We start from the raw sequence: 24,042 nt of genomic DNA on the forward strand, positions 1-24,042 counted from the left end.
CAAGAATCACTCGGGCAGCAGCTTCCAAAGGCAATTTTACCCTTAAATACACTAAAAGTTTTCTTTTCCAGAAGGAACACGCTGATGCCCATTTGGCTGGAATGTAATGACAGCAATCAGGAGAAGTGAGGCTGAACTTGGCTTTGGCAGGGAGAGGAGCAGAGGCAGCTCCAGCTGGCAGCACCCCAGGCGTGGCTCAGCCAGCTGCCAAAAAAATCTGCCTCCCCCCCACCAAAAAAAAAAAAAGAAAAAAAACCGAAAAAAACCCCAAAAAACAAAAAAACAAAAACCACCCAAAGAAACCCAGCTGAAGCACGTCACTGAGTCCAACAAAACTTTGGAGGGGGGAGAAAACAAGAGCTGCCCAGCTCAAGTTCTCCTCATGTACTATGCAAATACTGCATTAGAAATGAAGAATTTCTAATCTTGGAGGGGAAAATGAGCATCCTGGGGAAAGCACTTCCAGTCCTTCCCCACCCCGTGGGACAGGGAACCAAACCTGATCACCCCTGGGCAGCAGTGATGTCAGCCTGGCTCCAGGGCTGCTCTTCCAGCTCAGTTTTCTCCAGGAGGAAAGTCCAGGGATGATTTAACAGCCTTTGTGTTTCTAAGCAGGAAAGCTGGGATTGCGTCAGCAGCGCTTTTCCTTCAGCAGCAAGTGGAATTTTCCAGAGGAAGTGGACTCGAGGAATGACTGGAGCCATGTGTCAAGGCAGCTGTGAAGGGACCTGTAATTGCTGCAAAATAAATTCCAGCAGAGTGCAAGCACGCAGGACCTTTTCCTGTCTTGGAGTAATGGAGAGGGACAACAGCTCTGGAAAGGCACCTACGTGTGTTCAGGATGGGGAATGCTGGGCTTTGGAGCTGCTGCCCAATACTGGTGAAATATTAGCATGGAAAATGCTTTTCTCAAACTGTTTCCATCTGAAGCTGAGTTATCAGTCACTTAAAAAAAAAAAAAGGAAAAAAAAAAGAAAAAAAAAGGAAGGATTTCTTCAAAGCCAGATGGGGAGAGGCTTGGAAATTAAAGAGTAGAGATACAATCTGAACCTCCAGGATGAAATCATCCCAGCAGGGAGATAAAGCTATCTGAGATGGCATCTCCCCTAAGGGCTGAGCATTTGACACCTGGAGAGCCTCCTCTCCAGGAGCAGGAGGCAGCCATCCTGCCCCCAGAATGTGCCAGTGATCCTGCCCTGGAATTACCTTGTTCCACTAAAATCCAGGCTGGGGTATCTCCCAGTAACTCCATCTCTGACATGCTAAAGAAAAATCACAAACCTTGAGATCCACATCCGAGTCACTCACTGCCCTTCATCTCGATTCAGGGTTATGAAACTCTTCTCCTGCTGCTGGGGAAGTGGAGGCAGTAGCTCAAGAACCGTAAGGACCAACAGAAATTCCAGTTTTGTGAACTTGGAAAGCTTGCTTTGATTCACAGACTTTATCATCACGGAATCACAAAATGGTTTGGGTGGGAAGGAACATTAAAACTCATCCAGACCCTGTGCAGGGACACCTTCCACTGGTCCAAGTCCCATCCACCTGACCTGGGGCACTTTCAGGATGAGGCAGCCACAGCTTCTCTGGGCAATTTCCATCCTCAAAGGGAAGAACTCCTTTCCAATATCCCATCTAATCCAGCAGTGGAAGCCATTCCCTGTGTCCTGTCCCTCCACCCCCTTGTCCCCAGTCCCTCTCCAGCTTTCCTGGAGCCTTCACTTCTCCAAGCTGAACACTCCCAGCTCTCCAAGCCTGGCTCCAGAGCAGAGCTGTTCTTATCACCAACTTCCCCCAAGTCCTGGGAGCAGAAATGAAAGCAAAGCTGTCTAAGCAGGTTCCATGGCTCTGGCTGGCAGCTGCACCACAAAAAAACAGGGACGTAAACAAGTCGTTATCGTGTTTATCACAGCAGAGCTTCCATGCAGGGCACTAGACTGAGATTCCAAAGAACCTTGGAGTGACACTGGATGTGCTCTGTACGTGAAAAGAAGGGAATTTCTTCTCTGAGCAGTCCTGGAACACCTGGAGGGTGCAGGAGCAGAGGTCCAGCTCCAGCTGGAGCAGATAAAACCCATCTCAGCCTGGGAAACCCAACAGCCCTTGGAAGCTGCCCAGGGAGGTGCAGACACCTTCAGAGCAAATCCATGTCCCTGGATGGAGGCTGATTTTCCCCCCTTTTACTCAATTTTCATGGATACAAGGCTAAATCAGGGCATTCCAGGGTTTTACCAACTCCAAAACCAGGAAGAGCACGCACACGTCTGCCCTGCCTGCTCTTCCCCCAGTGGCAGGACAAAGAGGAACAAATCAGGATTTATTCTAGAAAATAACTGAGATTTCCACAGGGAAAACTAAGAGGATCCAAAATCCACTATTCTCCCATCTTTAGGTAGGATGAGATGCCAGCACTTAGCCCCCCAAAACTGACTGACAGCTACCTTCATTCAGAGCCTCTACATCCAAAAAATAGGGAACAAATCCATCTGGCAGCATGGAGAGACTACCAGAAACTCTCAGGAAAGACAACAACAGGAACACTGAGAGTTAGAGATTCTTCCCCCCAAAAAAAGGAGCTCAGTTGCTTTGTGATGCACACAGCACCGTGAATCACTCCATTTGCATTCCCTTCTTTTTGCCACTCCTTTATCTAATCAAGCTCATTCCATCACTTTCTGACTGGATAACCTGCACTGATTCCAGAGCCTGGGTTATCCTGCTCATTAACGTGCTCAGAGATTAACAAAGTCAACTTGAACCAGCCTGAGAAAACAACACAAGGGTGAGCACGGCCATGGGATCACGTAACCTTAACCTGCAATCTGCAGCACCTCACACTCCAGGTGACACCTCAGGAACAGCTGGGAATAAGCTCAAGGCTCCTTTCTGGAAAGGTTTTACAAGGATTTATGATTTGTCCTTTCTGACTCTGCTGTCAATTGTCTGAATCCCCCGCTCACAGGGTTATTTTGGTTTTTAATGGCTGCCTAAGTGCTCTCCATTAATAGTTTTAGTCCTGACTGAGGGAACTTCCTTCCAAAAAAAGAGTGGTATGTGTGATAATGATAGGATGGTCTGTCAGACACTGCTCCTTCCTCAGACACTGCTCCTTCCTGGCACCTTCAGAGGACAACAGCCCCTCCCTCTCATCATCCCACCTGGCACTGGTATTCCATGGAATTTGGGCTCCATACCATGAGAATCCCAGAATCACTGGGGCTGGAAATGAGCTCCAAAGTCATCAAGTCCAGCCTGTGCCACGTCCAGTCCTTCCTTGGACACCTCCAGGGATGTGGACTCCACCATCTCCTTGGGCAGCCCATTTCAGTCACTTTTTCCATGAAGAAATTCCTCCTGATGTCCAACCTGAGCCTCCCCAGGCCCAGCTTGAAGCTTGTCTGGTCTTTGTGGGAAGAGCTTTCAGGTCAGACATCAGGACAAATTCCAAGACTGGAGATGACAATGTCTCACCCCAAGGTTCATTTTGCCATGCTGCTCCCCACCAGAACCCCCAGCACTCCTTGGAGAGGAGATCCAGGTGGGAAAGAAACCAATGCCCATCTCATGGACCTTTTTCACCCACCAAGATCCCACAACACTGGGCTGCTTCATGAGCTCCTGGAACAGATTCCCTCAGATAAAGGCCTATGACAACAGAAAGGATTAAAGCAAATTATTTCAAGAGCTCTCACCCCCAGCTAAGGGTCAGAACATCTTGCACTGCTCTAAGTTTCTTCAGAGGACATATTTCATGTCACTTCTTTATCCCTGAAAGGCTTTGCACAACAGGGAGCTCCACTGGCAAGCTGGAGAGAAAAAAAGGGAATTCTGCACTCAGCAAAAATCAGGCCCAGCCTGGGGCATCAGAACTCGTTCTGGGGATGGGAGCAGGAGGACAGACAGCCAAGTTATCCCTCTAATTTATCATAAAGTGTCCTGGCTTGTTTGAGTGTTCAATGCCTGAGGAGGGAGGAGGAGGAGGGGGAGGAACAGTTTTACCAGCAGTGCAATCTCAGATTTTAAACTTCTTGGAGTGCTCATCTTAAGCTTGGGGGGAAAAAAAAGCCCAACCCAATGCTTAAAACAGCAACTGAACATTCAGAGAATCATGGAATGGTTTGGGTTGGAATACATCTTAAAGCTCATCTCATTCCACCCCCTGCCATGGGCAGGGACTCCTTCCAAGCTCCAGGTTGCTCCAACCTGGCCTTGGACACTTCCAGGGATCCAGGGGCTGCCACAGCTTCTCTGGGCAACCTGTGCCAGGGCCTGCCCACCCTCACAGGGAGGAATTTCTTCCCACGATCCCATCTAAACCTCTTCTCTGCCAGTTTGAATCCATCTCCCCTTTGTCCTTACACTCCATGTTCTTGTTCAAAGTCCTTCTCCCTCTTTCTTGGTGGCTCCCTACAGGTACTGAAAGACAATTTTTTAAATTCCTTCCAAAAAGGCCAATCCACATGTGACAATCCCACTGGAGCTCAAACACTGCAGCCTCTTCTTTCCAAAGGTTCAAAGAGAAATGCTTGTCCCTGAATACATCAGGGTTTAAATCTTTGTTAAATTCTATTCCTCTGTCTCTGGAGCAGCTCTCCCAGCTCTCTCTCTCTGGAGCAGCTCTCCCAGCTCTCTCTCTCTGGAGCAGCTCTCCCAGCTCTCTCTCTCTGGAGCAGCTCTCCCAGCTCTCTCTCTCTGGAGCAGCTCTCCCAGCTCTCTCTCTCTGGAGCAGCTCTCCCAGCTCTCTCTCTCTGGAGCAGCTCTCCCAGCTCTCTCTCTCTGGAGCAGCTCTCCCAGCTCTCTCTCTCTGGAGCAGCTCTCCCAGCTCTCTCTCTCTGGAGCAGCTCTCCCAGCTCTGTGAAGGAATTCTCCAAGCTCACTAGTGAGCAGGGCCCTGGAAGCAGCAGGAATACCAACAGGCAGCCGAGGCACGAGCCAGCCCCCAGCGCCACCCGGAGAGGCTGGTCCTGCCAAAAGCTGGGATCCAGCAATTAGGGAAAGCCCAGAGTCTATAAATAGAGGCACAGGTGTGTGCTGTGGCACTGCTGTGCATCCTGCTTCCCTGGAAGCACGGAGCAATCCCAGGTTTGACACGTTAAACAAGCTCGGGAGCTGCTCAGTCCCAGGAGGCCAAAGCTGCCCCTCTGGAGCCTGGCACGGAGGCATCTGGAGAAAAGGTGAGATGGCTCGAGCCACTGCACTGCCACGAGGAAGTCGGGAGCTGGTCACAAAGTGACGTGGGACACAGCCCAGAGCCAGGTCACAGCACGAGCGTGACGGGGACTCCTGGGGAAACGCCAAGTGACAGCAGATGAGGGATGTGCCCTCCAAGGGAGAAGCTGGAATTATGCTTTCACTTGTTCAAAAGCTTTTGCAAAACTTCTTCCTGCGGGTTTGTTTTCTCCACAGACATCCAGACACCAGCAGAGCTGCGGGATGGGGTCATGTCAGTATGGATGTCCACCATGGGAACTGAAATCCTACAGCAGAGGATGGGATGGGATGGGCTTTAGGGTCCCTTCCAACATGGGCAACCTGCACCAGGGCCTCACCACGCTCACAGGGAGGAACTCTTTCCCAATATCCCATCTAACCCTGCATTCCCTTGAACTTAAGGCGACTTCCTCTTGCCCTGTCATGCCATGCCCTTTGAAAAGTCCCTTTCCACAGAAGACTTGAAACAAATAAAGGAAAGAGGTGCATCAGAAACTATTTTTGAAAGTTCATCTAAAGGATGATGGAATTCTGGAGATACAAGAGACATTCCCAGCTCCCTTGTGCCTGAAGGAAGCAGGGAATGTGTATCCTCTGAATGCTGTCAATCCCATCTCTGGGCTCCCACGTGGTTTCATGGAATGAGATGGATCCAAGATTGATGAGCACAGCTCCTGCTCCTACCCAGCACCCTTTGGGCAGCACTAGAAGCCCAAACTCTCCCAACAGAGCCCTGCCCCAGCACTCCAGGAGTGCCAAGGGAGGGAGCAGCCAAGGCTCAGCCTTGGGTCACAGTGACTGTCACCGACTCATGACCCTGAGCTGCCAAGCAGGTGACATCACTTTCATTGACATCATCTCCATCACATGGGTCTGGACAAGATCTGTCCCATCACCAAGCCAAGAGAGCACAAACCACCAGGCAATGTGGTAATTAAGGTGCACAAGTCGTGGTTGTTAAGAGAAGATTATAATTAAACGGAACGTGTAATTATGGTATTCCTATAACTGCTCTGGAGCTGCTGCTGCTCCTCCAGGCTGTTCTGAAACTGTCATTTCCTCTTGGGAAAGAGGGTCAAAAATCAGCTATTCTTTCAGTAATGCACATAAAAATTCTGGGAGGGATTCAGGACTAAGCCCTGCTCCCACCTGAAACCACCTGATTCCATGTGGAGCCTCATTCCTGGCATTCTTAACCCTGCTCTTTGTTGATCCAACTCTTCCTCATGCCCAACGTGTTTCACACCTTCCTCCAGTGCAGAGGAACAACAGACACCAGGCAGCAGGAAAGAGCTCCAGTGAATCCTTGTCTTTGTCCTACACATGCCTGTGCATCCCCACGGTGCTCCACATGCTGTGGGAGTCTCCATCTGCCACTCTTCCCAAGAAACTGTTAAGCAGTTTTCCTGGAGATCACAAAATCATGGAATGGGTTGGGCTGAGAAGGACTGAAGTTCACCTCATTTCACCCCCTTGCCATTGGCAGGGACTTTCCACTAGACCAGGTTGCTCCAAGACGTCCCTCTACAAAAAATGTGATACTTTTCCATGATTCTGAACCAAACGAGGTTGTGACATCAGAACTTCCATTCCACTGGGATATTCATCCAGGGCTTTACAAATGTGCCTCAGACAGGAGAGGCTGGGAAAGCAGGGCTCATAAATCATTGACAGGGGAACAAAACAGTAATCACGTTCCTGCACTTTCAGTCTATCTGGTTCCATTTTCTCTTTCACACAGGTCACAGCTGGGATTTCCACAAACAGTGGGTGGTCACAGGAAACAAACTCAGGTTTTGTTTCATGCTGCAATTCCGCCAAGCAGAGACTCATTACAAGGATAACTCCTTCACCTTTTCCAGCTGTACTTAAATCTCCAGATACTTTTGCTATCCACAAACTCAGAGCAGCTCTGGCTCTTGTGACAGACTTTTCTGAAGGTTTTAAAGGGAATCACCACAGTCACTCCCAAGGAAACAACTTGCAGGATTCCCTCATCCTTTTCCAGCTGTACTTAAATCTCCAGATACTTTTGCTATCCACAGACTCCCAAAGCAGCTCTGGCTCTTGTGACAGACATTTCTCAAGCCCTCAAAGGGAGTCACCACAGGACTCCTATGTAGATTCCCTCACCCTCCCAAAACCTCTCCATCCCAAGGGGAAGAGGGAGGACCCGAACACCTCCATCCCAAAGGACACTGCTGCTTTCAGGGTCAGGTTACACACTCTCATTGTCACCGATGTTTTAGCTCCACTTAGTGGCCACGAAGCTCATCAGCCACTGCTTTCCTCAGCAGTGACACACACACACACACACCCCCCCCAGGATCCCAGCACGCACTTACCCCGGGAGCAGCGGCGACCGCGGCTTTGCCTTGTCCTTGTCCTTGTCGCGGTCCCTGTCGCGATCGCGGTCCCTGTCGCGATCTCTGTGCTGCCTGTCCTTCTCGTCCCTCTTCACTCGCTCCCGTTCCCGTTCCCACTCTTCTTTCCGCCGCTGTCTCTCCTTGTCGCGCTCGCGCTCCCGCTCCCGTTCCCGCTCCCGCTGCCGCCGCTCCCTCTCTCGCTCTCGCTCCCGCTCCCGTTCCCGCTCCCGTTGTCTGTTCTCTCTTTCCCTTTCCCGTTCTCGCTCTCTTTCCTTGAAAAAAAAACAAAAAACGAAAAAACAACGGAGATAAAGCAGATCCCAGACAGCCTGGGGATGACAGGAATTACATCCGCCCTCCCTCTGTAAAGGACTGGGATCAATAATCTGCAATTCGACGACACGGAGATCAACCAATAAATCTGCAATTCCACGACGTGGAGATCAATCAATAATCCGGATCCTGCTGAGCAGAACCTGGACACAAACACAGCAGCATGTCCCACACAGCTGCTGTTTTCAAAGGCCATGCTTGGATTAATTTGGTTTATTAAGCTTATTAAATAAATACGCAGATGTTTACAAGTAATTCCTCTCGTTGCTGATCATTTCTGTAACCAGCTAATTAACTTTGCAAATGAGCATCAGGAAAATAATTGGTCATGTGTGGCCACAGCGAGGCCCAGGCTCAGCTCTGGGCACTGTTTCTGCAGAAAACGAGGATTTGGAGTAAAGGAAAAGCTACTTTTGAAAGGATTTGATGGAAAGCACTGAAAAGCTCCCCCCTGAGCAGGACTGGTTGGTTTGGCCACTGCTCCAGAGGCACAAAGTTTGCATGAGGGGAAAAGGAAGAGCAGGGAAAGGGTTCAGAGCCTTGCTTTCATCCAGTGCCTGGTACAGCACCACCCAATTCCTGGGATTTCAGCACCTGGCTGCTGCTTTCCTGTGCCTCAATCCAGCAGCACTGCACAGCCAGGCTGGAGCCTCTGCTGGCACACACAGAGCACGCCTGCCCAAATCTAATCCTCTCCTTCCCAACAATTAACAAGGAACTCTTCCCTCATTTCCTGGAAACTTCCTCCCTCTCCAAGATGTCCAAGCACTGCTCAACTGCTCAACACTGAGGAGCAGCCAAGGAGCATGAGGAGGAACCACCTTCCCATCTCAGACATGGAATTGATAAGGTTGGAAAACATCTTTAGATCATCAAGTGCAACCCTCAGCCCAGCACCACCACCAAGGTCACCACTGACCCTGTCCCCAAGTGCCACATCCACAGGTTTTTTGAACACTTCCAGGGGTGGGGACTCTACCACTTTCCTGGGCAGTGTTTTCCAATCCTTTACATCCTCTTGCCCATGAAATAATTCTCCTAAAATACAATCTAATAATTTCCTGGTACAACGTGAGGCCGTTCCCTCTCCTCCTGTCCCTGTTCCCTGGGAGCAGAGCCCGACCTGGGGCTGTCCCCTCCTGTCAGGGAGTTGTGCAGAGCCAGAAATTCCCCCTGAGCCTCCTTTTCTCCAGGCTGAGCCCCTTTCCCAGCTCCCTCAGGAATTCTCCAGCCCCTTCCCAGCTCTATTCCCTTCCCTGGACACGCTCCAGCCCCTCAATGTGTGTCTTGGAGGGGCCCAAACCTGACCAGAATTCCAGCTGTGCCCCAGGGGACAATCCCTGCCCTGGGGCTGTGGCCGTGCCAGGGCTGGTGCCAGCCAGGTGACAGTGGCCTTCTCAGCCACTATCCACCAGCACTCCACATCCTTTTCCATCAGGCAGCTTCCCAACCTCATTCCCAAACCTGGAGTGATGCTTTTGCCCTCAGGGTGCTGGAACAGAACATCCTTCCCTCCCCTCTCCTCCCCTCCCCTCACCTCCAGTGCTCTGTGCTGGAATTAAGCCAAGATTTAACTCTTTGAAAACTGTTGTTTCAAGCACTGCTCAAGGCCCAGAAGAACCTGGAAGAAAGTCAGGAAGGAAAAGGGGGAAGGGGGAATTTCCTTACTTACTCTGTAGTTACGGTAGGGATCGGGGTCTGTGTACTGAACCCTGAAATTCTCATACTGCCCACCACGCCAGAAACGCTCTATTTCATAGTCATAATAGGGATCTGCATAGGGATCAAGCCTACAATGAAAAACAGGGAATGTTAGAGAGGGAAATGGCACCTTGGCACCACAAAAACTGCGTGCTCTAGGTCAGCTCAGTCACTGTGACAAGAAAACCACGTTCAATGCAGCAGGGCTGCACAGAGATGTTTATTTTCTACACAGCCCAACCAAACACTCAACAGTCTTTTTTTCCTTTTAAAGTGAGGCTTATCAGACAAAAGCACAAACCTTTCTTGATAAACACGCACACAAAAAACAACAAAAAACCAAAACAACAAAGCTACCAAAAATTCAGCCTTCAAATCAATGTGGTGGAAACACAAAAAGTGCTCTTGAGAGCCCCTGCCAGGGAGCAGGACATGCTCTGCCTCATTGATTGAGAGCTGGGATTTCTGCCCAAGCACCCCACAGCTCATCCCAAACACCTTCAGGAGTGGAAGGGATGAAGATCCCCCAGTTCCCTGCCCCTGGAGTGATGGCTGCATGCCAGTGCCACCAGTACAGGACAGGAGCTGGTGCTGAGCTTCCCAAAGGGAGAAGTGGAGCTTTGGGGGAAGGTCAGCAACACTCTGGACCTGGAATTACCCCTTGGAATGAAGGCAGCACTTCTCCAGCTGATGTTCTCCAGTGGGAATCAGAATCAGCTGCTGGCCCAGCCATGGCACGCACACAACTGCAGAACTAAGGATTTTGGGGGAGGAAAAGGACTGAAACTCCCTCCTCCTTACAGCTGTTTCCTCCATTTCCTGCTTTCTATTGACATTGTTTGATGGTTTTAATTCCCCAACTCAACAACATCCAACCACCTGGAGTGCAAATATCAGATCCACTGTGAGGATGGGGAGGTGGGTACAGGGAATAAGAAACTTCCAGGGCCACAGAGGAGTCAGTGGCAGAGCTATGATTACACAGCAAGTGCTCCCAGATTCCAGATTCTCCATAATGAGACTCTGATTTATTCAAAAAAAGGAATAAAGGGCCACTTTTTGCATTTTAAAAGTGCCAAGTGACCTAAATCAGGTTAAGATGTAGGTGCTGCCTTGTGACTCCAGCGTATTTCTTTCAGTGCTTTGAAATAATTTAGGATTTCTCTTTTGGACTGAAGCAATAAGCCAATGGAAGGAGAACCAGGATTTGGGATGCTTCAGTCAGCAACAAACTCCTGATTGCCCAAACCAGACTGGATTCAACTACATCAGGTGTTCAAAGAGACAGAAAAACATCTCAATCCACAGCAGAAAGGAAACTCTGCTTTTTCACACAGCCTCCAGCCCAAATTTCCCCTTTCTATAATATTGGTGGGGTTTTGTTTTTTTATTTCAAAAAGGATCACTGCTGTGTTTGGGTAATTCAGCGCTTAAATAATTAGAAAATAATTGGTATCACCCCAAAAATAATCCAATATATCCACTGGGGGGACAGTGGTCTGTCTGTGGCCTTGGAAGTTGGAGGAAGTGCAATGGAAAAAAAAGCAAAGGAAAATTTTTTTACAGTTGTAACAGTACTAGAATCAAAGACCTGCTTACCCATAGTTAATGTTTTCTTTGATGTCCACCTCCCTATAGTTATTCAAAAAAGAAAAAGGGATTCATGAACTACTGAGACAACTCCACATGTCACAAGACAGTGCTGAAATCATTTTCCACATCCCAGCTGCACTTCCAGTGCTCAGTTGGCTGCAAGGTGTCCAACTGGGCAATAAATTGTGTGTGAGGGAGAAAAATCAGCATTTTCTAGAGTTTACAGCAGCAGATTAATAACTTTTCCCTTCACACACAGTGAAGATATTTTAATGCCACAGCCTGGAATTTTCAGGAATTCCAGCTGTTGGATGACTTTTGTTTAACACTGGTTATGTGCAATACTTTTTTTTTTTTTCTGAATTATAAGAAAACCAGGCCTGCTCTTAACAATTCCTACATCAGAGAGGCCCAAAATACATTTTACAGGACAGTCATAAAATAAAGAAAATGGATGAACAGCCCTCAGAACTTTGGGGATAAACTCCAGGTGCCTCTGAGAAGAACACAAGGCCAAGATCCAGAGCTAATTAAACTCATGAAAATATTAATATTTTAGAAATTTTTTTCTTTCAGGCTGCAAAACTGAGGACAGGTGCGGGTTTTTTGTTTATTTTAATTTTTTTGGTTTTTTTTAATTAGGGAAAGGAATTGCACTCCAGAGCAAATCAAACAATATTGATCAAAAGCTTAATCTACTCCTTTTCAGAGATTTTTTTTTTTTTTGTAATTCATCCACTCTGAAATAAACAGAACTAAGCCTTGCAAACCCTCTGGGAATGGAAATATTTCCATAACCTGTCCATGTAGGAAGAATGAGGATACACAAGCAAGGAGACACAAATCCACCTGTATTCCTGCAGAATCCAAGCCTCTTTCCCAAAAATTCTCTTCCCACTCCTTTTCTTGGCTTGAGAACTACCAAACAATTTCCCAGAGCTGGGTCTGAGGTCTCCAGCACCTTCACAATTTTCTCTTAAAACCCCAAACACCTGAACACTTAAATGTAGGGTGCTTGCTGTGGCCAGGTACCAGCTTTGCTTCTGCCCAGTGCCCAGTTTAACTGGGACCAGTTGAGGTGTTTGTTAAACCAGTTCTGCAAAGGAAGGCCCAGCTGGGGCCATCAGCTCCTGCACCCTGAACATGCTCCAACTTCGCAGCCTCAGCTTGAATATTTTTAAATTCTAATGGTTGGGATAAGGAAAAAAAAGAGGGAAAAAAAGCTGGAAGAACACACTGGTGTGAGGGAGGAAATGCAGAGCTGGAGAGAGCTCAGGAGGGAGAATTCCAAGGAAGCAGGAAGGGTTAAAGGAGACTGGGAAGGCAGGTAGGGTTGAACCGGAGCGAGCGGAGGCAGCTCAAGTTTTAAACTTCCCACTTCAGGGAAGCTGCTGCCACGTTTTGGAGGTGACATTCCCTCATTTTGGAGAGAGGAGTGAAGCCCAGGCAGCCTCAGTGCACTGCATTCCCACCCAGCTATCCCTGGAGCAAAGCCAGGAGTGTTTCTTACGTGGGGTCCCGGACATCTCTGGTGATGCGGTAATTCCAGTCCCGGAAAAACTCGTTCTCCTTGTCGAATTCCCTCTCGTCCTCTCCAATGGTCACAGTGAATCTCTTCTCCTCAAAGTCAGGCTCCTGCTCTTTCCTCATGGTTGCTTTTTTTAATACCTGTCAAAGCACAGAAAAACAGCGTGAGGAGAGAAGGGAGAAACGGTCATATTAAAAAATCCCCCTCTCCTGGGGCAGGGAGAAATTGTAATATTCAAAATTCCTGCCCTCGGGAGATTTTCTGCAGCTAGAGCACCTTATTCCCTCAGAATGTGCAGAGTACTGGACCCTTCCTGATTAATTCCCTATTCCAGCAGCTCAGAACAGCAGGAAACAGAAGTTTCCCTCCTGCAGTGATCACAAACTGGAGAAACAGGTACTGAAGGGAGGGAAACTGGATCAGCTCAAAGCTTTGCTTTGTGGAGGACTGGACTTGAAGGCCACAAATTCCCACTATTTTTAAAATATAACACCCCCCCAAACTGGATTTGAGCTCCTCTTGGCTGTCTAACAATTGTGATGTACAACAAGACACTCATGCTCCAAAAAGAGGTTTTTCCAGTGGGTTTTGGAGCCAGCAGCAACTCCCTGAGGAAGGAATTTACCTCTTTAGCGTGCCGGAGCCCCCTCTCCCAGGCACTTTCTGTTGGAGGGTCTGGAGGAGGTGGAGGTAAAATTTCATCAACCACTGGGCCTCCCTGTTGGAAAGGTGAGGAGAGCAATAAAAGACATGTGAGTTAATTTTAAACAGCAAAGCTGTGCTTTGTAAAGCTACCTCAGAGTTAATCCAGAGATCCAAGCTGAGAAACCATGGAAAATTACCCCCCTCTACTGGCAACTCCAAAATCACCATTTAAAAATCACACATCCAACTCTGGGTTGGATTTTGCTGAGGTATTATCTCAAAAAAAAAAAAAAAAGAGAGAGCAAAATCACAGAATTGTGGAATGGTTTGGGTAGGAAGAGACCTCGAAGCTCATCTTGTTCCACTGGAAGAGCCATTTTCCACTAGAGCAGGTTCTCCAAAACCCCCCTTTGAACATTCCCAGGGGTGGGGAGGGTGGTGAAGGAGCCATAAACCCAGAGAAGAGATTCCATACCCAGGGGTTGGCTGGCATCAGCGGGTGAGGGCCCATGGGAGGGGCACCATTGGGGGAGAAGGGCTCAGGTTTGGAGATCAAGGAGTAATTTCCTTTATCGTTCACTCCGGGGTGGATAAAACGACAGTTCATGCCCCAGGTGCAGTGTCCTGTAGGAACACACAGATGTTAGATCCCTCTTCCCAAAAGCAAGCAGCACTTCAGCCCCATAACCATGACAACCCCCACCAGGCATTTCAAATCCTTACAGGAATAATGTTGTTTGATGTGTTTGATTTTTCTACTCTCCAGCTTGGTTGGGATTTACACAGGTAAATCACCCAAGGTGATTTAAATTTACCCACAGGTAAATTTTCACACACATGGAGAGATATTCGTCACTCTCCACCTGCCAGAGGGGACAAACAGATCCAGACACAGATGGATCAATGTACAAGACCCTTATTCCAGAGGGGAGAAGGGAGGGATGGACACACACTGCTAATCAGGTGTAGGAATAAGCTTATGAGATCCTCATTTGTTAATGAAAAACATTTCTAATTAGGAGCTTTGCCTTTCACAGGAAACCTGAGAGCAAAGCAAGCACCACAGCACATCCCAAACAAACAGTGGTGAGGCAGGGAGCAGAACCATGGAGTGCTTTGGGCTGGAAGGGTCTTAAAGCTCATCCAGCTCCAATTCCAACACTTTCCACTATCCCAGGTTGCTCCAAGCTCTGTCCAGCCTGGCCTTGCACCCTCCCAGGGATGGGGCAGCCACAGCTTCTCTGTTTTATTCCAAAAACCACTGCAAGTTTCCCTTTATTTACCTCCTCCAGGCTCACCACGCTGAGGACAAAGCCATTTTTGTGTAGTGGCTCCATGAAAATTCAGCTTTGACCACCAAGAAATAGAAAAGTGACACTGAGGATGCCTGGGGCAGAATTTATCATGGAAAAGCAACTTAATGGAGGGAAAGGGAAAAAAAAAAAAACAGACAGGAGCAATTGCAGCAGCTTTGGCCTTCTCATCCTCAGAGTGTGGTTACCTTTCATGAAGAAGCGGCAGGTGGGGCGTGGCCTCACTTTCCTGTCGTTGGGGTCTTTAACTTCTCCTTCTTCCAAATCATCATCCTGGAACAGACAAAGCTGATATTTCATGGGGGGCACTCCCTGCAGGACCTGACATTTCCCAGTCTGCTCAAACATCAGTCACTGAGAGCCGCCCTGGGGCAAAACCACGGGATAAAAACAAGGTCAGGTTACAAGGAATGCCCCAGAGCACCTGCACAAGGTGAAGACACAAGATTCCAGGTGGCTGCAAAAGCACTTTCCACCATCCCAGGCTGCTCCAAGCCCTGTCCAGCCTGGCCTTGGACACTTCCAGGGATCCAGGGGCAACCACAGCTTCTCTGGGCACCTGTGCCAGGGCCTCAGCACCATCACAGGGAGGAATTTCTTCCCAATATCCCATCTAATCCAGCCAGTTCCACCTCGTTCTATCCCTCCATACCCCTGCCCAAAGTCTCTCTCCAGGGACAATCTCACAAATGAACTTTTCAGGATTAGTCCAACAGATTTCTTCCAGTCATCTCCACCTTCCCTTCTGCTCCTCAGCTCCACACTGGAGTTGGGAACCAGCTCAAACAAAACTCTGCCTCATCCTCAGGGACTGTAATACCAGGAATAAATTCTGGTAGCTGGAGGTTGCTTCAAGATTAAGAAATAACAGCCATGAAACACCTCCAGAAGAAACTTTCAAGTACCAGCATTTTCTTCTGTTCCCCAAGGAAAAAAATAGAGGTATCTAGCCAGGAAACCAGGATTTGATCCTAAAGGACATCCTGGTTTTCCTTCTCTCTGCCTCCATTTCCCTATTTTCAGCACGTGCAAAGGGAGCATCTGGATGGGCCTTCCCTCTGCCTGGCAACAGCTGTTTTCTGGGTGGAAAAGATGAGGAAAAATTCTCTCCTTTGATCCATTGAGCAGCTGGAAAGGAGGAAAAAAAGCCATCCCTTGGCTGTAGACAAACACAGGAGCAAAGAGAGGTGGGTGAAGAGCCTCTCCTGCTGCATTCCTGAGCCAGACAGGGAGAGAGAGCTCTCCTCAACAGCCATGGATTTAAAAACCAGCACTTATATTCCAATTAAAATTTGCATTAATATTCCCCTCCCTCCACATCAGGAGGCTGAAAGCAGAAGAAAATGCAGAGCTTGAAGTTTTCCCCAAAGCTGGGGATGGCTTTAAGTGCTGCATGAATGGGAGAACCAGCTCCACTCTGCTGATTTCAAAAGAGCTGTGTGAAGTCTGGAACAAAAGGGGAAGTATTTATTTCTGGGAGGTCTCCTTGGAATCAGGCAGCTGAGAATGCTGTTATGAGTTAATGTATGAAAACCAGGGTACAGATTCATCTCCTGCTCTGTGAGGAGAGCTCCCAAGAATGCCTCAGGCTCCAAAGGAGAGCATTCATATTTTAATCAAGGAGCAGGCATGGAATCAGGACTCCAGGAATGTTTTTTTTCTGCCCATCACGTGCTGGAATTCCTTCTAAGTGATTCAGGAATACACAAAACCTTTGGAAAACATGTGTTGAACAAAATCACCTGCCAGGACGGGCATGAAGAAGAAAAATTAAGGTATTTTTGAGAGCAATGAACTATGAAGAGTAAAAAAACCAGAAAATATGATTCTTTAAAGAAAAGGGAAGAGGGTCTGTCCAGTGGGACTCCAGGAGCTTCCCAGGGTCCTGTGGCCAGGTCAGACCCACAGGAATGGGGCCTGGAAGGACAGAGCATCTCCCCTGCTCAGCTGAGGAGCTCCAGCAGTGACCCCAGCACACTCCCTGCATGGCCCCAGGATATTCCCACACCCCAGTCCAGCTGTGCAGGTGGAATTCTGGAATGGAGAGCCAGCTCAGGTGCTCTGCACCAGCAATTTCTCTTGACACTCCCACCATTGGGATGCAATTCCAGACCAGGAGCCCACAGGAAGGTTTTCACTGGAATTCCTTTGCCCTGTTTTCTTCATGGAAAAGGAGGAAATTGCTGTTAAGCTGCACAAAACAGCTGCTGCTCTGCAGAGCTCCCTGCTGAACACAACCATGGCTAAATGTTGTGTTTTCCCAACTAAACCCCACTTTTGATTCTTCTGAATATCTTGGTTTGTTCAGGGATGTGAAACACTGCACATCCCTGAGCCCATCCCCAAACCATGCATTGGGTATTTTCCAGAAATCCCAGCACCTTTCATTCCACTTCCATGCACCCAGATGCTGCTGGAGCCCCACGAACAGCTCAGGATCAGGGTTTCCCACACACCTGATGGCTGGAGCACCACAACCACCCTCCAGCACCAGCCCCTCGATCTGAACAGCTCCTGGACACCCAATCCATGGGATTTGCTGTCAGCATCATTCCCAGGTCCTCCTGGAGCAGAGGCAGGGCAGCTTCTTAAAGCACTGGAGTCTCCCCAGAGTGAGAGGGAACAAAGCTCACTTCGATGGCTCTGGCACAAAGTTTTGGTTCAGCATGAGGGCCCAACCCCTGAGATCAGGGCCTGCTCCATGCTCTGGCCTTAGCTCCAAGGAAAAGGGTCCCCTGCACCCTGGGGACAGGGATATTCCCACCAGGAGGAGGAAGAAATTGCAATGGGAGAGGCAACCAGCTCTGAACCCCCCAGGGCTCTGCCCACCTCCTACTTACATCGATTTCTCCATCATCAATTTCCCCATCATCCTCTTCTTTCTTCTTCTCCTTGGGGGCATCCTGCCCATCCTTCTCATCATCACTTTTGCTGCTGGACTTCTTCTCATCTTCAGGGGCATCATCTCCTTTCTCCTCTTCCTCATCATCCTCCCCAGCAGCTTTCTCCCCGTCCTCCTCTGCAGCAGCAGCACTGGGTTCCTCAGGAACCTCCTCATCATAGTCCAGCTCGTGCTCATCCAGCTCCCTGGTGACAGAGGACACTTCCAGGTCATTTGTCCTGTCTTCCTCCAATCCTTTATGGGGCTGGGGGCTCTTCAGCTCCACGCTCTGCTCGTTGGTGTCGGATTCCTGCGACTTGGCCTCGCTCAGCCGATCCTCCTCATCCGAGTGGTTCTCCTCTTCCCCCCGGCTCAGGGCCCTGCCTGCATCCTCCTCCTCGCCCAGGAGGCTCCCCTGGCCACCCTCCCCATCGAGTTCCCGCTCTGAGCCGCTCTCCTTCAGGACCTCCTCATCGGAAAGCTGCTGGTCCTCTTCCTCAGGAGAGCAGGGGTTTCGCTCCGGGCTGTCGGAAACGTCCATCAGTCCCTGAGAGTCTGCAGGGAACAGAACACCTCTGGTTATGGGGAGCAAACTGGGAAACCAGGCAAACAGCACCCTGAAGGAGCTCCTTCTCCTGTGCTTTGCTTCCTCAAGAAAGGTTCTCAGAATTCCTGGAAAGCCAGGTTGGATGGGGCCCTGAGGAACCCAAAGCAGTGAGTGGGTCCAGCCCTGCCCATGGCAGAGGTTTGGAATGAGAGGAGCTTTAAGGTCCCCTCCAAACCAAACCATTCTGGGATTCCACAAATTCAGGAATATGGTTTCTCACAGAGCCTTCAAGAGGCAAATTCAGAGTTTAAACTGCACAAAGAACTGATTCCAGTATTGTCCCAGACTGGAGTGCGCTGCCCTTCACAGACACCGACAGAGCTTGAGGATGGAATTTCACAGGATCCCAGACTGGTTTGGGTTGGGAGGGATCATAAAGCTCCCATTCCACCCCCTGCCATGGCAGGGACACCTTCCACTATCCCAAGTTTCCAAAACCCAATGTCCAACCTGGCCTTGGACACCTCAAGGGATCCAGGGGCAACCACAGCTGCTCTGGGCACCCTGTCCCAGCTAACAATTCCTTCCCCAAATCCCACCTAGACCTGCATTCCTTCAGCCTGAGGCCATTCCCTGTGTCCTGTCACTCCATCCCTTGTCCAAAGTCCTTCTCCATGTTTCCTGCAGCTCCTTCAGGCCCTGCAAGGCCACACTGATGCCACCCAAAAGCTTCTCTCCAGGTGAACAATCCCAGCTCTCCCAGCCTTCACTCCCAGCAGAGCTGCTCCATCCCTGGGATCATCCTGGATCCTCCTCTGCGCTCTCTCCCTGTGCTGGGCCCAGGGCTGGGGCAGCTCTGCAGGTGGGGTGTCACCTGAGGGGACAGAACCTTCAGTAAAGACCCCAAAATTTCTTCAGAGGAGCAGACCCAGCTGCTTGCACTGAGACTTTTCTATAAGATGTCGAAACATGTGCTTGGGACACTTTAAAAATCTCAAGTTGGCCAAGAAAAAAATCCAATAAATCCACCAGAAAAGGGCAGGGTGCAAAGCAGGAAAAAACCTGGGCCACACATTAATTTCTTTTACTCCAGAAACAAAATCCCCATAAATTATAGAAGTGCCTGACTGGAACTGGCTGAGCTGAGTGGGACACATCCACACAAAAGCTCCAAATACCCTAAAGAAAAGTCACAGAATTACAAATCATCTTCATTTTAATGTGTCCCATGTTTCACTCCAGCTGCTCTCTGCAAACTCATTTAGTGCTGCCACAAAACCATGGCATAAATGAGCAGAGTTTCACCTGTTATTTTTAAAACCCTTGGAGCAGAAACACTACAAATGTCAGACAATATTGCTGCTTGAAATACATCCAGCTATCCACAGTTTATTACTCTTTTATTAAGTTGCTATTTCACCTTTTCCTGACCCTTTTCCCTGTTTGTCCAACTAGTTTTGCACAGGAAAGGTGATTTCCCATTCAAAAGCCACCACAGACAAACCAAACACTGCCCCAGGTAAAGCAAACTGAGCCTTCCCAGCACCTGGACCCCCAAAATCTTCTGGCAATTTGCTGCAAACTCCTAAGATAAAAATCCCACTCCAGAAAATGCTGCTCCTTATACTGTGGGAAGTCTGCAGAGGAGTTAAAACCAGAAAATAAACCACCCCCAGAAGCACCTTAAGCTGTATTTTAGGACTGACTTTGCTCTCCCCAAGCCCTCAGAGCCCTGCTGGTAGCAGTTAATTGATAAAAACGAGGTGATCCCAACATCAGCAGGGCCCAGAGCAGCAGAAAATTCATTTTGAGCTTCCTCCCAGCTCCTCTTGTTTCTTTGCATGCTGAAGCTGGTTCTTGCTCACCAGCAAAGTTTTGATTTCCCAAACCCAAATGAAAAGACAGAAGTTGCCTCCTGACAGAACAGCTCCAAGCAGGATGGATCTAAAGCAAATTATCTCCTTTATTGAGCACATCAAGCCTGATGCTGAGCTCATAAATTCCTGCACAAATTAATATTGGCTTTAAGATCCAGTTCAGAGTGGGGATTTTAATTGCCCAAGTGCCTGAGAAGTGACTTTGTGTGAACACAAAGGTCAGCCTGGAGAGGCCACCAGAAATATCAAAGCTGCCAGGGCCACGTGGACTCAGGAAATTTGTTTTCTGTTTTCTTGCAAATAAGCAGCACAAAAAAAAAAAAAGAGTTAAAAAAAAAGAGTATTTAAGTGAAGCAAATGGCTTTTTGTGTTTGACATGGAGACCTTTAAAGGGATGGGAGGAAACAAAGAAATTCAGATGGTGAAGAATATAAAACACTGACCTCCACAGCAGCTTTTATAAAATCCAGAGCATCCAGCATTTGTAATAATTTCCTATTAATTTCCATCAGCAGAAATGATAAGAAACACAATAAATGATGACCCAAAGTGAGAAGGATTAAAAAAATCCAGGCAGGGAGGGTTTTTTGGGGAATATTTCCTTGGATTCAGGGATTGGGCTGCTGCTCCAAGATTCCCCAAAACCAACCAAGTAGATTTTGGCAGCAATCTTAACCCTGCATGGAAATGCCCCAAAACAAAGCCCAGATGTCCACAGGTAAAATCAGCAGCAGGAAAAAAAAATAAATTGGGAGGTGGAAATTAAAAGGAAGACTGCCTAATGATGGAACAGGACAGCAAGTTTAATTCCAGTTTTAAGTGTTAAAATAATCTGCAAATCAATTTATTCCAAATCTTTGGAATTCTGCAAGAGTGGTTTATGTTTTTTGGGTTTTTTTTTTTTGTTTTTGATATGGTTTTTAAACTACAAATCACAGTTTCACAGTTTATCCCAAATTTATGAAATCCTGAAAGTTGGTTGTTTTTTTTTTTTGGGGGGGGAGGTGCTTTTTGGGGGTTGTTTGGATTTTTTTAATATTTGGGGTTTTTAAAATTGCTTTCTGCTGTCCTTTAGGAGAAACACAAATATCACAAAAACCTGAGAAAAACTGATTCCATGGAAGTATTCAAAATCAAGCAGCAGTGACAGAAGTGGCAGAGCAGAAACCCCCAGATTTCATCCCTCCCTCATCATAAACTTGGCCTTTTTTTGTGCCTTGAAACTGAGCCAGTTTCTTCCTGATGCAAAACCAGTTATAAAAGCAAAAAATTAACTCCTAAGATAAGCTTGTTTGATTTGCAGCTCAGGCAAGAGGCAGGGATGTATTAATGCCTCTCACTGAGCAGCCTTTTATCTTTCAAAAATCTTGAAAATTCAGGCAAAGCTGCCTTTGGTCCCAGCTGCACAACTATTTCTGTTCCAAAACTGGCTCCATTTGCTCAAAGTGTGTCAAATATTCCAAATATTCCTTTCCTGTGTGTCTGAGGCAGCCTGGAGCAGCACAGGGCACTGGGAATTCCAGCCAGGCTCACAAACTTCTCCTGCTCCCAGGCTAGAGCTGGGCCAGCTTTTCCACAGGGAGGTTGGGGAGTAAATGCAAGAAAGAAAGGCTATTTTCAGGTAAAAAAAAAAATAAATTCCTTGTTTTTGGGTATGCCTCAGTGAACTGAAAGCCTCTTTGAAGCAGGTCACAGGTTCTCAGGGAAAAAATTGAGGAGATGGCAGCAGAATTTCCCATCCATTCCCACTGAATGAGGAGATTTTAGTTCCACAGCATCAGTGACTTGGAAGTTTCATGGCCTGGGCTCTGGAATATTTCAGATTAGGGAATGAAGCACGAACTGCTCTTGAATTTATCAGAGTTCCACAGCTTGCACAAGGTGGGACAGAATCCTCCTCCTACCTGGCCATCCTCACCATGCCTGGATGTACCAAGAAGGAGCAAATTTATTGCCACTAAAACCACCCAGCCTTCTTAGAAACATCTAAAATTACACATTTTCCCCTTAAAAAGGGGTGGAGAAATTCGTGGAGATGCTACAGAAATTTAAATTCACCTGCTACACTTCCTTTGTAAGATATTTTTATCGAAGCTTAATGATATCCAAGATTTTTTAACTTGGAGCACTGGGATTAAGCAGCCTCAGCACAGCACTAAATGCAAGGAGAGAAAAGCCCTTTGCTACTTAAGTTGCTTTTAAAACTCCACTTCCACCTCACCAGGAAATCCTAGGATACATTTTAAATAATATCCTGAACATCACATTTCTGCCAGGTAATTTTTGCAAGGCCAGAGGAATCAGAGCAGGAATTTTTACCTTCAGCAAAATCAGGCCCAACTTCTTCTCTTTTGTTAATTAAATGCATCAAGAGGTGCAAAACTAAAAAGGAAGAAATTCCAGCCAGGAACTGAGTTCCTACAAAAACCTGGAGCTGGGCAAAGCCACCAATTTCAGCTTTAAAACACTACAATTTTCATGGATATGAGAAACCAAGTGCATTCCCAATTTCTGTCCCCCTTGCAGCCCTAGGGGAGATCACAGGACAGATGGGAAGGAAAAAAGAGATGAGGCTCTTTCCTTCAGGCTGAAATATTTAGGATAAAAGGATAAAATCCACTTCCTAAAAGGCAAAGAGCGCCTGTGAATCAGATCCATGAAATCCAGGGGTTAAAGCAGAGCAGAAAAGTTCTGGAGCAGGGTCTAGGTGCAGGCAGGAACAATGAGGGAGCTGAGGAGAGTGAATGGGAATAGTGCTGACAGGACAGGTGAGGAGAGAAAGGCAGCACAAAAAGATTTAGGGAACAAAGAACTGCAAAAACAGAGGCAAAGCAGAAACCAAGGGCAGGAACCAACACGGAGAAAAGCACGGAAGAGCAGCAAAATCAAATTCCCCAGGATCCAGGAAAGAGGAAACAGGGAACACTGAAAGGATGAACTTGTGTGCAGCTCTGTCCTGACTGGAATTTCAGTTGCTAACTAGAGTTAATTAACCAAAATCCTCATTTCTCTGCCATGCCCAGGGAAATCAGCAGCTCTCAGGGCACCCTTTAACGCCCCAAACTCAGCTGCCCTGTGGGGTCAGTTTGATGGTGAGAGGCATTTCCAAGAGCTAGGTTTGAAAAAGAGCTCGGAGAGCTCCAAAGGGAAATGTTCCCCATGGATTTGTATTGGGGACCTGAAGGGAAAAGCAGCTGCAGTTGGTTTGGTTTTTTCCTATGTCTCCTTCCTGCAGCTCTCCCCCAGCAAATGCTGAGTTTGAGTTCTCAGGGCATCAGCAACAGACAACCAGCAGGGTGATACCTGGACCAGGCAGGATTTGGGATAATCCCACTCAGAAGACTGATTTTTGAAACAGCAGTTTGGCAAGGAGCTGTCCTGATAAATGGGGACCCTTTCCCTGAATCTAGGCAAACCTTAGGAAGAAAGCATCCACACCCTGGAGGTGCTGGCTGTGCTACAGCTCTGAGGAGACACACCTGGGAACTGACCCTGCAGGTGACAGACCCCAAACTCATCCCAGAACTGACCCTGCAGGTGACGGACCCCAGACCCATTCTGAACTGACCCTGCAGGTGATGGACCCCTAATCCATTCAGATCTGAACTCACAGGTGCCAAACCCCAAACTCACTCCAGAACTGACCCCACAGGTGCCAAACCCCAAATATAGGCCTGGACTGCGCCCCCACGTGCAGCTGGTGCTGCTGTGGGGTGCCCAGTTTGTGTCCCCCCCACGCCCCCCTCACCTCGGAGGGTCTCCTGCCAGGCTGGGCTCCTCCTGCTGTGCCCCCGGGCGCGGCTGCTGGCGCTGTCCCTGTCCCCGGTGCCTGAGGAGGGGGGACAGTCAGAGCCACCTGCACTCCTGGAGCCTGTCCCGGCTGGCCCGCAACATCCACCCAGACCTACAGCTCCCCCCAAATCCGTGCGCGCCCCTTCCCATTCATTATCCCAAAGAAATGGGGACAATTCATTGATTTCCCCACTCTGCCATCCCCAAACGCCCTCCAGCCTTCTCGCGCATATCCCGACCCCCTTTGAAAGCAGC

At 48.3% G+C, this 24,042-nt stretch overlaps 1 protein-coding gene across 4 annotated transcripts in view; it reads right to left on the reverse strand.

The window, feature by feature from the left end:
• The window catches only part of ZC3H18 (zinc finger CCCH-type containing 18), a 42,702-nt gene extending 18,871 nt beyond the window's left edge, over positions 1-23,831 (reverse strand). For all 4 annotated transcript variants that reach the window (XR_009933536.1, XM_062500063.1, XM_062500062.1 and 1 more), the window contains exons 1-8: positions 23,744-23,831; positions 17,531-18,126; positions 14,879-14,963; positions 13,853-14,001; positions 13,358-13,450; positions 12,715-12,872; positions 9,583-9,700; positions 7,557-7,849 (exon numbers count right to left, since the gene is read on the reverse strand). Coding sequence is in view for 3 of the 4 variants with exons in the window: in XM_062500063.1 (XP_062356047.1) it covers positions 7,557-7,849; positions 9,583-9,700; positions 12,715-12,872; positions 13,358-13,450; positions 13,853-14,001; positions 14,879-14,963; positions 17,531-18,112 (1,478 nt within the window). In the remaining variant the exon portion in view is untranslated. The remainder of the gene's footprint in view (positions 1-7,556; positions 7,850-9,582; positions 9,701-12,714; positions 12,873-13,357; positions 13,451-13,852; positions 14,002-14,878; positions 14,964-17,530; positions 18,127-23,743) is intronic.
• Positions 23,832-24,042: the final 211 nt, after the last annotated feature.

This window comes from Cinclus cinclus, chromosome 11 (genome assembly GCF_963662255.1).
Source record: "Cinclus cinclus chromosome 11, bCinCin1.1, whole genome shotgun sequence".
Lineage (NCBI taxonomy): Eukaryota > Metazoa > Chordata > Aves > Passeriformes > Cinclidae > Cinclus > Cinclus cinclus.